Source organism: Mirounga angustirostris, unplaced genomic scaffold (genome assembly GCF_029215605.1).
Source record: "Mirounga angustirostris isolate CCGP_5_RB_7025 unplaced genomic scaffold, mMirAng1.0.hap1 SCAF_9, whole genome shotgun sequence".
NCBI lineage: Eukaryota > Metazoa > Chordata > Mammalia > Carnivora > Phocidae > Mirounga > Mirounga angustirostris.
Genome location: NW_026991717.1, coordinates 34,403,640 through 34,417,866, shown reverse-complemented (window position 1 = coordinate 34,417,866; position 14,227 = coordinate 34,403,640). Strand labels below are relative to the sequence as shown.

Here is a 14,227-nt window from a genome sequence, read left to right as displayed (position 1 = left end):
GGCGACCCCGGGCCGCGTGCGGCCGCCGCTGAGGGGACGAGCGGCCCGGGACGCCCCGCGGGGGCGGAGCGGCAGGCCAAGGGGCGGGGGCCGGGCCGGGCGGGCGAGGTCGCGCTCCCCCACGCCTCGTCGTTCCGTCACGGGCGCGCAGAGCCACTCTGCGCACGCTCGCGCGGCAACACCGTCGTCACGTGACGGGCTTCTGACCAATCGCCATGCGGCCTGTTTCTGGGCGCGCCACCGCCCGGTACGCCAGGCTTCCGACGCTTGCGCGGTTCGCGCCGGTTGGGAGGGGGCCGTGGGTTGGGGCGGGTGAGTGGAAAAACGAGGGGCTCTGGGGGTACTCGGAGAGCCTTCTGAAAAACGCTGTCGGCACTTGGCGCCCCGTGCGGTTGGGAGGAATGAGCAGGGAAGACCGTCCCCGCTGGCTTTCCACGTTGGAGGACGGGACACAGGTAGAGATTGAGAGGGGCTTCCTGAGACCCCGCGGACTCCAAAAATCTCTGGTTTGCAATGGGGGAGTCAAAGACCTCGGGGTCTTGCTCCCCTGGTAGCTGTGGCGTGCCGGAAGGCATTCTTTCTGTTCAAACAATCTGGGTTCAGAGCTTGGTTTCAGCACTTACTTCAGCCTCAAAGCATGGGACTTTCACTTTCTGAGTCTTAGTTTTGTCATCTGTAAAGTGGGGGCAATAATACCTTTTAATGGGGTTGTTGTGGTGAGGATGAAATAAAATAATAGCTTGAACCTTATGAAATTGTCGTTTTATAGGCTATAAAGAGTCAAATACCTGCAATATCATACGGTTCAACATAATACATATAAGAATCTGCGACTAGGAAGTAGTCCATAAATGGAAGCTATAATTGTGGCTATTATGATTATTAATCTCAGACATGGCCAGATCTCCTTTCATCCTTAGAATTCGGTGTCAGGGCTCCCATATGCCCCTCTTTTCCATCAGCACTAATGGGGAAAGGCTTATCTTAGATCTACTCTCTTTCCTCGCTCCCTTTTTTTTTTTTTTAAGATTTTATTTATTTATTTGACAGAGAGAGAGACAACGAGAGAGAGAACACAAGCAGGGGGAGTGGGGGAGGGAGAAGCAGGCTTCCCGCTGAGCAGGGAGCCCGATGCGGGGCTCCATCCCAGGACCCTGGGATCATGACCTGAGCCGAAGGCAGACGCTTAACGACTGAGCCACCCAGGCGCCCCACCTCGCTCCCTCTTGTTAGCTGGATACAGCACGCTCAAGAAAGGCTTTGCCCTGAGTAATATAGGCATGCCATATCTATCCCTCCTGAGCAGCCTTGCAGTAAGGATTTTCCTGGTGATGTTTTTTACGTTTGGATATCCTCAGCATCTCCTGATTCCCTCCTTTTGATGCCCCCTGCCCCAGTCTTTTCACCTTGCTCTCAGCCTGGACCACAACACTGTCTTAGTATCAGTTTGTTACACCCATTGCTCATAATAACTGAAAAAAGCGAGTGATATAAAATAACAGGATTTATGGCCTTAGTCTCAGAGTGTAGAAATTCAGAGTAGTTGGGGAAGGAGTTGATTCTGTTCCCTAAAACAATTCCCTAGCAAGGGCCCCATAACAGCTTTTAAAAGCCATACATGCCTGGCAGTGTTTGAACACAAACACTTTGGGTAAGCAGAAGGAGTCTGTCCCCATGAGTAAAATGTCGAAATCCAGTATTTCATAACCTTCCAGGATTTCCCCTCTTCACCACCTCCCATCTCATGCCACCAGCTCTTCTACTCATTATGAATCCCATGAATCTCGACTGCCTCATGGTTTATCATTATCTTCCTGGCTTCACTTCTTTTCCTATCCAGTCCAGATCCTATGGTCAGTTACTTTTATCACATTTTTGTTAATATGCTTGCCCTTAAAATCGCAATCTTGGGTCATTTCAGCCATTTACCTCCTTTCCTCTCCCATCCTAAACCAAGATAAGGGAAATCACCCAATCCTGCAGAACTGCGCTTGTGAATGGACACCGTTTGAGCTAGTCCAGCCCATAAACCCTATTCTTTGGAAATTATATTTTCTATACTCGCCCTCCAGATCCGTGGGCCCCAGGGCCTTGTTTGTTTTGTGTGACCCCTGGCACTGTGGCTGCAATTTTTTGAACTGTGAGTGGATTCCTAATCCAAGCTGTGCTAAGTAAATGTTCTCTCCTGGGAATTTTGGATTAGGGATGAGAGAATATGATTCTGGGACTGAACTGGTTTCCTGAACAGAAGAGAAAAAAACCCAGGAGTTATGGTGCATCTACCTCCCAGCTACTATGAGGAGTGAGAGATGGAGAAAGACTACCTGCAGGGAGAGAATGAACCATCTAGAGGCAGAGACCAGAAATGGCGGGATTGGTCTCTGGTTCCTAAAAGAGTCCCAGAGGGGCACTTGGGTGGCTCAGTCAGGCTTTCTCTCTCTCTAATAAATAAATACAATATTTAATAAAAAATAATAAAATAAAAAAATAAAAGCTTCCCAGGCCCTTTGTGAGGCCCTCTGACCTTGGGGTCTCTGAGTCACATTTATCTAGGATAAATCTTTTAAGCTAACTTAACTTGTACCCAGTGCAGAGCTACTGCAAATTCAGTCTCTTCAGTTGGGTCCATACTGTACTCAGCAATCCTTATACATGGCAGCTTCTGCCACCATCCCCCATTCTGCTTCACAGAGAAAATGAAGGCAAGTGGGAAGAAACTGTCTTAGTTTCTAGTCCCCTCCAAGCATCTGAATCTCTCCCACCCTTTCTTTCTCAGAGAAGAGAGGTCTCCCTTCAAATCCAAGGTTAATCCTCTCACTGTGATGTGTATTTCATTCCCTTTTGTCTCTTCAGGAACTTTGCTCCACACTTATGCCTCTCCTTCATGAATATTCAACTTTTCACTTCCCCCTACTTTTTGATCTCAGCACATAAACTTGATCAAATGGCCCAACCTAAAAAAAAAATCCACTTTGAATCCCACACGCTACTGACTGTTGCACATTTTCTTGCCTTCAACAAGCTTCTAGGGAGTAGTGTGACTCTCCATCTCCACTTCCTCACCTCCCATGCACTCTTTAAATCTAGTGCTTAAATCTAGTGACCTCTTCCCAAAATCTCTACTGAAAATACTTTCACTGAAGTTGCAAATGACTTCTGAACTGAAAAATCCATTGGAAATGTTCAGCCTTAACTTATTTGACCACTTGATGTCATTTAGCTTTGTTGATCACCCTGACCCTGTACCGCTTTTCTCTGTTAGCTCCTATGGGCTACACAATTCCAGTTTTTCCTACACTCACTACACTCCTCAGCATCCTTCATGGACTCCTTTTGTGTCGTTCACTATTTAAATAAGAAAACAAGGCACCTGGCTGGCTCAGGCAGTAGAGCATGCGCCTCTTGATCTTGGGGTTGTGAGTTCAAGCCCCACATTGGGTGTAGAGATTACTTAAAAATAAAAATCTTCCCCCAAAATGAGAAAACAGTTTAGTCCACACCAATTTCTCATCTCCTCACTCTTCCTAGTGACCTCCACAACACCGACCCGAAGCGGATCTTGGTAATTTGGGGCTTCGCAGAATCTGATTCCCCTCCTTCTTACAAGTCTTGGAGATAAGCAGAGCCTACATTCCATGACCGACATTGAAAGGTTGGCAGCTAAGACAGAGGCATGTGACCTAGGCCTAGCAAAGTAGCCCCCAGAAGTTTAGATTCTGGGGTAAATGATTCAGAGAAATAGAACCGTGGAGAATTCATTCTGGCAGTGGACACAGCAAGGTCAGCTCTCTCCCATGCATTGGGGCTATAGTGGTATGGGGGCTGGTGGTGGTAACATCAAGCACCCACTGATGATGAAATCCACAGTATTCTCACTGTCTGGTTATGACATATGACTTTGGCTTTTGCTCTGGTAGACTGGCCTCCCATTGTTCCCACTCATTTCCCAAGCTTGCATGCCCTGCTTGGCAATACTATAACCCACCCAGTGCCCTGTCAACAAATGGCTTTTCTGTTTAAGTCATCCTGTGTGGCACCCTGACTGCAGGTGACTAGGACTCACAAATGTCTATCTCCCTCCTTTCCTTCCTGAACTTCAAGTTGCCTTTTGGATAAGTTGCCTTTTAGACAACTCCATTTGTACGTCTCATAAACAAACACATCTTCTTGTCAGTCTGCATCTCTTCCATGTTCCTAGATTCGTAAATAGCATCTACGACTTGTGCGGCCTGAACCCTGAGAAAGAAGCATCTTAGAGTTCTCCCACCCTCATTTAAACAAAACCAATTTTATCTTAAACATCTTAATTTTACCTCTGAATACATCTTAAATCAATCTCTCTTTTATATTCCTATTCTTCCTCACCAGAACCATTGCACTATCCTCCTAACTAGACCCTCAATCCCAGTATCTACTCCTCTGGCCTATTCTCCACTTAGCTGTCCAGCGGAATCTTTTTAAAACACAAATCTGATCATGTCACTCCTCTATTAAAGCCCTTCAGTGGCTCCTTCCTGTCCCCATGATAAATCTGATACCCTTTCTATGGACCTGGCTCCCACCTGACTCTCACTACTCCTTCATCTGCATCCTAAACTCCAGCCAGGTCAAATCACACATTCTTACAGACCCTGCAGGACATGTCTTTACACTCCATAAGTCCTCAGTGGGGCTGAGTCACAATGCCCCCTCCCCCTTTCACCCCCCAGAGATGGATACATGACCCATCACCCGGCTCAAAGTGATTAGTTTAGGCATGAGTTTGTGACCTTAGTAGAGCCAGTTTTCTCTTCAAAGCTCTCTTGCTTTTAAGGCCATGGTGCTAGGAGCATATGAGATTGAAGCTGCTGGCATTCAGCTCTCTCTGCCCCATGGAGAAAGTGTGTCTGTGACAGGAAAGAGAATGGGACCACGGCACAAAGAGAAGCAGAGCCCTGAGAGATGGAGTGAGGGTTAGCTGATGACATTTAATTGAGCCCTTGAATTCAGCCCTGCCTAAATCAGTAATACCACTACACCTCTCAGTTCCTTCTTGCTTAAGCTGGTTTGTGTTGGGTTCTATCACCTGTCACCCAACCAGTTCTAATACAAAAATGGAATGGGGTGTGCAGACTCTAGAATGGTGGAACTGAAGTGAAATGGGGGCAGTGGGGATCTGACAGTCCTTGGCTGGGAAGTTGGAAATCCCTGTTATGTGATATCAAATTAGCTGGTTAAATGATCCTCTATCTTGAGATTTGGGTCATGCATCCATCCTAGATGGAGATCTTGGGAACACACTGGAAAAATGTCTGGATGTTGAAGTGTGCTGGCCTCTTAAGATTTTCATTAAGGTCCTGCAGTTCCGCTTGCTTCCATGCTGGCAGAACCAGAATTATACCCAGCTTTGTTCAGAGTTGCCCTTTCTGCCTGTGGCCAGCAAGCTAGACTGCCAAGGGTCATCACACGTCTTATAGATTATAAAAGCCAGATCCTCTTCCTCAAGTTTAAGTGAGTGAAAACAAAAGCAGAGACATGGGACATCCAACAGGAGATACTGGAGCTTACGGCCTGAGAAATTCCAAAGAAAAAGTCTGATCCTCCACGCCACACCTGAATGCATCTTTTTTTCTTCCCCCCAAAAATATATATTTATTTCACTTAGAATTCAGACAGTGCTGGGGATTCTGTGTGCCTGGGGATATTGGCTTTGAATCCTGTGGGAAAAGGTAGGATATATTGGGCACAAACCTCATGTGCCTTCTTAAACTTAAATCCCCACCTATGCCAAATAGCCCCTGCCCTTCCATGTCTGTGGTAGAAATGCCACATGGCAGGTCGCGGGATCTGACTTCCCAAGCAGCCACCTGGGGGCAAATGATGCAACTCGGAAGTACGGTGGAGGTAGCTCTCTGGGGGATGCACCTTGGTCAGTGGGAAACAGGAAGTGAGGGGAGGAACAGATGGATAAACTCCCTCCCAAGTCTCCTCTTGGTGAACTGTTCCAAGGTGGTTTCTCCTTGCAAACACCATGTCCTTAGCAAACAACACTGTCATGTGACCTGTTCTCTCCTCATGGCTCATGTGAAGACGTCGCCAACACAGTAATACCTTGTCTTGCATTGCTTCACATCTTTCCTGACTCATGTCTCTCCTCCCCTCTCATCATCCTTCCATCTCCCCAAATAGTGTGAGCACCGTAACCCTTGTCTCAGAGTCTGTTTCTAGAGTACTTTGGTTAAGACATAGAGCCACAATCAAAGCCCCCGTCCCAACATTAAGTCCCAACAGTGAGATAGCTAGAAGGTCCTGTGGACACAGCAGATTTCCTGCCCAAATGCAGAGAATCTAGCCGAGACTGCTGGCTTCCTATCAGGAGCCCAGGGCCAAGGTTGGGGGTTGGGCGGGGGGGTGGGGGGTGATGGAGATCGGGCCATTTCTAGCCTACTCCATAGGGGAAGCTGAGGCTCATTTCACAGGCTGTCTTCGTGCTTCCCTGCATTTTCTCCTGGGCACCTAATACTTCCCTTGGGAAAAGTCAGACCCAGGCTTGCAGCCTGCTCTGATTTCTGGGTCTCTGCTCTTAGGCATCTGGAAAGCAGGAGGCCAGAGCCTGGAAGTTCAAAGTCTCCTCTACAGATGGCCGGGCAGTCAAAGGCTTTGATCAACCCAGGCTGCTGGAGGGTGGAGAACATGGATAGCAGTGTGTAAAACTGGGACTAGGGAGAGAAAGGGTGGCTCTCTGCCCTTTCCGAGTTTGCGCTTGGCACAGATTTGGTCACCTCTTTGTGGACCCCACATGGCTCAGCCTGGAAGGGCAGCCACTTAGACTGCATTGGCTCTGAACTCCCTGAGCCTATGAGGTTTCTTCCTTTACTGGTTCTCCCAAAAACATAAGGTTGTGTGACATCATTGTATACATGTACGGGCCATGAGGGGAGGCCCGGAGGCCAAAAGCAGCCTCTGAGTCCCTGCTGGATTTGGCCGTGTCGCGAGGCAGGCAGGTGCGGTCAAAGCAGTGGATGTCCAAAGATCACAACTGAAGCTGGAAATTATCCAAGGAGATCCTGTGATCTCCATGTTCTTAGCACCTCCTTTGGGAGGGTATTCCATGCTCCACTGAGGCAGAGGCAAGACTGCAGATCTGGTCAGAATACATACCAGATCCAGAGCTGCTTCCGATGTCAGAGGTCATCCATCCTATCTCAGACTAGAGGTCTTTTCTTCCTACATCTAAGACACCCAGGCTGCATCCAGGGAGAAAGAAATTCCAGAGGCCCTGACAAAGGTTGAAGAGCCTGCTCGCAGTCCCCAAGTGATACCAGTTCTCAGAGGGCCCGCAAATTCGATGTCCATGGACAGACTCCTCTTAGAACTGCTTTGGTGATGTGGCCTCAGTGTAATAATGGACCGTGGCCAGCGGGCGGGGAACAGAGCAAGCTGCAGGTTGGCCAAAAGGAGTGCTTGTGTGGCTGTCTCACTCCTATCATAAGCATCTCCTTGGGGCTGAGATGTAGGAGCCAGTACCACCCAGGGATTTTGACTATCTGGTCAGGGCTACTGGAGCATGAGCCTGCCAAGCGTTGAATAGATAATAGGTTTTTTTTGGGGGGTGGGCACTGAACAGATTAAGATTGACTTATCACCATAGACAGACCATTGTGGAAGCCATGAAGCTGAAGGGGAGGGGAACGGGCAAAGTGTGACCTATTGCTAAGAAACAGAAACCACAAGGGCCTGATCCAGGTTCAAGGACAAGGACTCAGCAAGATTCTTGATGATGGTTCCTAGCTCACAGAGGGCCCAGGAATAAAAGCAATTGGTTTGAAAGGAATTGTATCACCAGAGAATCCTCACCCCTGGTATACATGGCTCTGGGAACGCATAATCTCTAAGGCAGTCTTTAAGGTGCGGTCCAAAACCATGTCCAAAGGGAAGAAGAATGCTTCAGTTCCAGAAGGAGCATCCTCTGAGGGATTTCCATAAAGGACAATGGATAATAGGAGATGCTTCCCAGTGGAAAGGACTAAGAGCAATCAGTTTTGTTAACCAAGAAACTCGTTCCACAACCCAGAAAGATGTACTATATGCTATAGGTTAGTGACCATTGTTTTTTCTTCTCCCCTATTCCAAATGGAAGGTTTCTTTCTTTTAAAAAAAATACTTATCCTATTTCCCCCTCCCATTTCATATTGGTTATTTATGCAGGGGTAGCTAAATTGATCTTTTAGCCATAGATTGTAGAATCATAAGTTATATCCAGACCTGATGAAGAATTGCACATCACAAAAGGACCCTGGACTGAGAGTTCAGTAAAGCAATTGGACAGGATTCCATTTTGTCTCCCATTTTTGTTGCGCCTAGGATCATTTCACTGTTGGGCAAGCACATTTTTGAAATGTATGTTTGTCAAGAAAAATATATTTAGCTGCTGGGCAATAAAGGGGTGGAATACAGTGGATGCATGTTGCTTATTTACCCACCATCCCTTCCTTTGGGGACCCATTTCTCCCCTCCACACAATCCTGGTGAAGTTGTCAATTATGGTGGCCTACTCTTCCACCCTAGACATAGGCACATGTCCATTGTGGCCAAAGTCCCCCCTAGGACTTTAGAGCTAGAACTAGTGAGGCTGACATATAGAAGGACGCAGAGCAAAGAAATGGGAGACATCATCAACTGAACCCCTAGATCCCACCATGCATGAGGGCAGACCCATCCTTTGGTTTATCAATGTGTAAGCCAATTAATTTCCTGTTGGATTAAACATGTTTGAGTTGGGGTTTTGATACTTGCAACTGAAAGAGTCCAGACTGATACATGCACACACAACAGAGACACAAACACAATGTTGTTCAAACTCATTGGATATTGTACAAGTCTTGCATGATCTTATTGGGGTCAGCAAATTTTTGTCTCAAGGACCAGATAAATATTTTAGTTTTGTGGGGGCACATATGGTCTCTATCTCATACTCATTGTTTATTTGTTTTATTTTCACAACCCTTTAAAAAATGTAAAACCATTCTTAGTTTGTAGGCCATACAAAAACAGGTTGCAGGCCAGATTTGCCCACAGCCCACAGTTTGCCAACGCCTGATCTAGACCCTGCCACCCTCTGCAGCATTGACACACAGTCTGTCAGGCCCTAACCATGAAGCAAAATACTTTAAGTGCCATTTTGGTTCAAGTGTCTTGATATGACTTGGTAATGAGTTAAGGTTCAGGGTAGAGATGTCTTCGTGCCCACTGTCTCCCACATAATCGGCACTGAATACATGGTAATCATTATTACTTCTTGGTAATAAAGATAACTTATCAAAATGCTGCAGCTGTCCAGACAGCTTTGTTCAAAGTCCCAGTGCATCCTTGAAGACCCTTCTCTCCTTCAGCTCCTCTACCAAAATCTTTCTCTGACCTCTGTTCCCAATCGAGTCTGAATGAGATACGCTTCTGCTTGTGATCGTTGACCCTGTGTGGCCTTCCATCATAACTCCTGAATTGGTCTGTCCTTCCCGCTAACTCTGAGCATGTATAACGTGCCGGAGCCCTAGTTTCTAGCTCAGTGCTTAGCACCTAGCGGTGAAGGGCCTCTCTGCAACCCTGGGAATACCTGTTTGAAGGCGCAGGTGCTCCACACGTCCACCTGTGTCCAGGGTGATGAGTCTATGTGTCAGCGTTGTTCTACTGCAATGATGCCCTCAACACTGTTTCCTCTCTCGGTTGGAAGTAATTTGTTGATACACATTACACCTTACCTGGTAAGGCCATTACCGTATCTACTTTTCATCCCATTCCCTCCAAAAATGAGTCAAAGACAGAGGAACAGGTGGGAACAAGTTTTCTTAGAAACTGTTATGAAGGAGGAACCCTCCAGCCCCCTCCCCCACATCCTTTCCTTTACTGTCTGATGTGATTGCAGATCAGAGGCCTCCAGCCTCAGCGACATCTGGGGATCAGAGCACTCACCACACAGCTGGGGCCCCATACTACTTTGATCCATGTCCGTGAGGTGGAGGGCAAATTCACCTCCTGGGAAAAATATGTGCAAGGCCCTGCAGGCCCAGGACAGGCTGACCTTATGGTGTTCTAAGCTGAATCTTTTGCCCATCTCACAGAAGCAGGCAGGAAGCACCACCATTGATCAGCTTTATATGGCACCCACTGAATACAACAGATAGACAAAGACAGACAGAGCACACACCACTTCTAAGCGGAACACTGCTCACCATCTAGAAGCACCTTGGATAAGCACATGTGAGACACTCTTGCATAGGAAAGATGTACTTTTTAAAGGAATGAAGAAGTATTTTGGCAAAACATCTACTTCCCTCCCAGGTCTTGGGTAAAGAGGGACCTCTAAATTCTGAAGCTTCTACATATTGGAAATGATCCCCTTCTCAATGGCAGTATATACAATAGCAAACCTTCCAAGTCTGTTGTCACAGCCCTCTACGTATATCCTGAATCTACTTTACAGGTAGGCAAACACAGACTTGGAGACAGTAGGTGGCCTGGAGCAAGGGGACACTGGGGCCGGCTCAAGGTGAGGGGAAACAGGAGGTGTCTCGGCTCAGCCAAAGGTAGGGCCTCTGTCTATCCGGGTTGGGAAGGGAAAGGCTGGGGTGGTTAAAACTCCCTCTTTCTTCCTGTCTGGGGAAGCCGTGTTTCCACGGGAAAAACTGTCAAGGACACTCCCACTGGCTAGTGAGCCCCTCAGGACGGCAAAGGCCAGGGCAGGCCAGAGCTCCTCCTGGCTTCAGGGATCTTCTCTGAGTTTGGGGATTGTGGGTTCCCTGCTTCCATAACTCTCTTTGTTGCCTGCATGGGAGCCTAGACCTTGAGTCCTTAATTATTTTAAAAAGGCGGAGGGGGGCGGCAATTTAAGAGGGAATGAGACACAGAACACTCTTTCCACAGCCTCCCTCTGCCTAGGCTGGGGCTTTTACGGGTCTCCTTCACCCTGTCTCCTAGGGATATTTAAAGGCAGCTTGTATGAGACTCTAGACTGTCTTTTGTGTTTCTCTTGTGGTTTTTTTTCTTTTGTTTTTCTGTTTCTTCCTTTTAATTTATATAGATATATTTATATTCTTAAAAAAGCAATAGTCCTTTGGTCCCTAAACTCTAAGGAATGATATGATTCTGAAAGAAGTAAATCTGGGCTTCCCTTGTGGAGAAGCCCTTGGCACCCCCAAGGCCCTCTGCTGGTTCCCCTAGACAGTCAGTCCTCAGCCAGCCCCAGCTGCCTTGCCGGCCTGTGATCTAAGCCACAGGCACGGGACGACACACTTGATGAAAACAATCCCTAATGTGGCGCCGGCCTTGGGTCCGCTCCACCTCCCTCTGTGGCTGCTCGTTCAGGAAGGGCTGCTCAAGCATTTCTGTGCTTTTCCTTTCCTTTCTTCTCACTCTTCAGTTTCTGTGTTGGGTATTTGTTGATAAGGAGAGAGGAAAGAGAAAATTAAAGGCAAAACTCACCCTGGAGGGCAAGACAAGAAGAGTGGCCTGCCCCAGCAGTGACATAGCAGATGAGTGGCTTGACCTCTTCCTGAGGAGCAGGGGCAAGGCAGCAGCCTCGTCCACTGAAGTGACCTTGGGGCCTCCTGGGAAGATGACCCCGACCCCACACCCTCCCCAAAGGGCTCCCTGGGGTAGCACCAGTGAGGCCGGACCACATGGACCTCCAGAGACAGCAAATCTCTAGAAGGTGCAGGCAGCTGGCCCTGCCAGAAACTTAAGGGAGCTTGTCATCTCTCTCCTCATCACCCACCAGGAACCTGCAGATCCTGCTTCTTTAGCTTATTTGCTTGTCTCCTCATCTCCAGGTTCTCTGCCATCGGCCCAGCCCCTGCGTCTTCTCCCCTCTTTGCCTAAACTCCCCAATGGTTCCCTACCATCTTCAGGATAAAGTCCAAACTTACAAGCCTTCCCAAGTTTTCTAGCCTCATTTTCCACCCCCCTGCCCTGCCCCATACGTGGGTTCTCTACCCCCACGGCCCCCTGAGGCCATCTTGGAAGGAGAACTAACTGGTTAGATCTTGCCGTAACTGTCTCTCCCAGACTGTGGGGGCAGGACGTTGTCAAATTTATCCCTATCCTAGGGCCGAAGGAGAAACACAAAGTCTCCAACTGGGGATTCCTCCTTAACTTCTGGCTCTTCTCTCCCAGACTTTTTCAGAGGTGGGTGCTCCTAACATTTCAAAAGGGACATCAAAGCTGACAGGGCCTCCATCACTCAGGCCCCATCTGCCTGGGATCCACCACGGACTTACCTTTCTGTGGCTGGTCAGTGAGAGATGATCAGTAAGGCCGATTGGCATCCTTGGGCCTCTTTAGCTGGACCTTGAGCCTCTTCATGCCAATTTGAAAGCCATTCATGGCCTGAATAGCTGTCTGGGCACTGGTTGGATTGTCAAAGCTAACAAACCCTAGGGGGTGTGGACAGAGAGATCCGCTGGGAACTCTGCCTGGCAGGGCCTCCGTTCTCTCTGACCAGCCCCCTCTGTCCCTGTCCCCTCAGGCCAGTGCCAAACATACGCCCCTCCAACCTCCATTGTTTGCACGTGCACACGCACACACAAACACACACTCATACTTACGTAGGCAGATGGCCTAAGTTTCTTGGAAGGACAGGAGGCAATTGTGAAAGTGTGTGTTGGGGGTGGGGAGTGTGCTGCTTGGGGGGGTTGCCTGTTTTTCCCTGGCAGGGGTTGATTCTCTCCCTCTACAGCTCCCATTCTGGTCCTCTAAACTGCAGCTGGGGGTTGGAGGGGATCTCTGGCCTCCGATCCATCTTCCTGTCCTTCTAGACTCTTAAGCCTGACCTGGGTGAGCATCTTCCAGACACCTGACTTTCCCAGGTGAACCTGAAATAGACTTGTTCCTGGGCTGGGCTTAGCCAAGTCACTGGTCTGTGCGCCTGCTTTGTGCCATACACTCAGTTTCTGGGAGCCATTGACTTATGGACAGACAAGCTTAGGGTCTGCAGTGAATCTCAAAGTTAGGAGTGGGAGGGGTCCATGGATGGGCTCAGCTCACCGAAACATTTGCTCTGGTTGGTGGCTCGGTCCACAAAGACTTTGGCAGAGACAACAGCTCCAAAGGGCAGGAATGTCTGTATGAGTTCTGCATCACCAAACTCCTGAGGCAGGTGATAGATGAAGAGGTTACAGCCTTCGGGGCCTGCAGGAACAGCAGCAGGCTGGCTCAGGGGAGGGACCCTGAGTCCAGCCCCACCAGGCCCTGATCTCCAGCCCCCTGTCCCTCACCTTCTCTTTGCTGCTGGGGCAGAGCTGAAGACTGCTGGGGAAAAGCTGTGCTCACTGCGGCATAGGCCGACGGGTAGGCTGCTGGAGACAGAGGTAGGAGTGGGCAGTGACCCCCAGAAGCCATCCCCCAAGCATTGCCCCATCTGCCTGGCCACCTTTGACCAATTCGGCCCAGTCCAAGTAACCCTCACCCCTTAGAGAGGTCGTTCTGGGCCCAGGGGTCGGGGGATAGGAGGGTCGCCTCCTCAGAAGAGAGCCTAACCACCACCCCACCCCCCGGCAAATCTCCCTATTCCTTTCTGGGGCCCTTCAAACCCCCCAGGCCGCGTAGCGCCAAGTGAAACCTGCGTAGTGGTGCATCCCAGCGTAGGCCTGCTGCAGGGGGTCAGCCACGCCAGGGCTCTGGGCTGGGGAGAGAGGGGCGCGAGGCCCACGGTGAAGGCGGGCGGGCAGGGAGGTGGAGCGATGTTGTGAGAGGCAGCAGGGAAAGAGGAGTCCCTTCCCAAGGCCGTGGCCGCCTCCTCCCCGCCCCCCCCCCCCGCTCCCCACTCCATTTCGGGGAGATTTGGGCGGAGCGGAGGGCCCACCTGGGTAAGGGGAGAGCCCGTTATTGTAGAGAGTGTCAGAGCCCGGTTGCCCGTTGGTCTGGGGCGTCAGGGGGCCGAATCCATTGACCCCGATGGGCGCTGGCAGACCGGGAAGCGAGCCGGGGCCGCCGCCCGGCGGGGAGCTGGCTGCTGGAGGCCGAGGAGGTCGGAGAGTCAGGCCGCAGCCCTGCCCCGCGGGGTCCCAGCCGCCGCCCCGCCCCAGAGCGCAGTACCTGCGGCGGGCAATAGCGGCGCGGCTACCAGGCTGAAGGCCGCCACGTGCTGCATCTGGGCCGCCACTGCGGCCACCGGGCCTAGGCCCGGGCCCTGTGCCGCGGCCAGCAGGGCCGCCTGGTGCTGCAGGATCTTTGGGAGGGAAGAAGGGCGCGTATG

The 14,227-nt window shown here is 49.9% G+C and overlaps 1 protein-coding gene across 1 annotated transcript in view; it reads right to left on the bottom strand.

The window, feature by feature from the left end:
• The window catches only part of CELF6 (CUGBP Elav-like family member 6), a 40,615-nt gene that overhangs the window by 1,337 nt on the left and 25,051 nt on the right, over positions 1-14,227 (bottom strand). Inside the window, exons 7-13 of the mRNA XM_045899747.3 lie at positions 14,068-14,200; positions 13,835-13,984; positions 13,592-13,654; positions 13,248-13,328; positions 13,018-13,161; positions 12,252-12,407; positions 9,593-11,398 (exon numbers count right to left, since the gene is read on the bottom strand). Coding sequence (XP_045755703.1) covers positions 12,280-12,407; positions 13,018-13,161; positions 13,248-13,328; positions 13,592-13,654; positions 13,835-13,984; positions 14,068-14,200 — 699 coding nt within the window. The 3' untranslated portion in view covers positions 9,593-11,398; positions 12,252-12,279. The remainder of the gene's footprint in view (positions 1-9,592; positions 11,399-12,251; positions 12,408-13,017; positions 13,162-13,247; positions 13,329-13,591; positions 13,655-13,834; positions 13,985-14,067; positions 14,201-14,227) is intronic.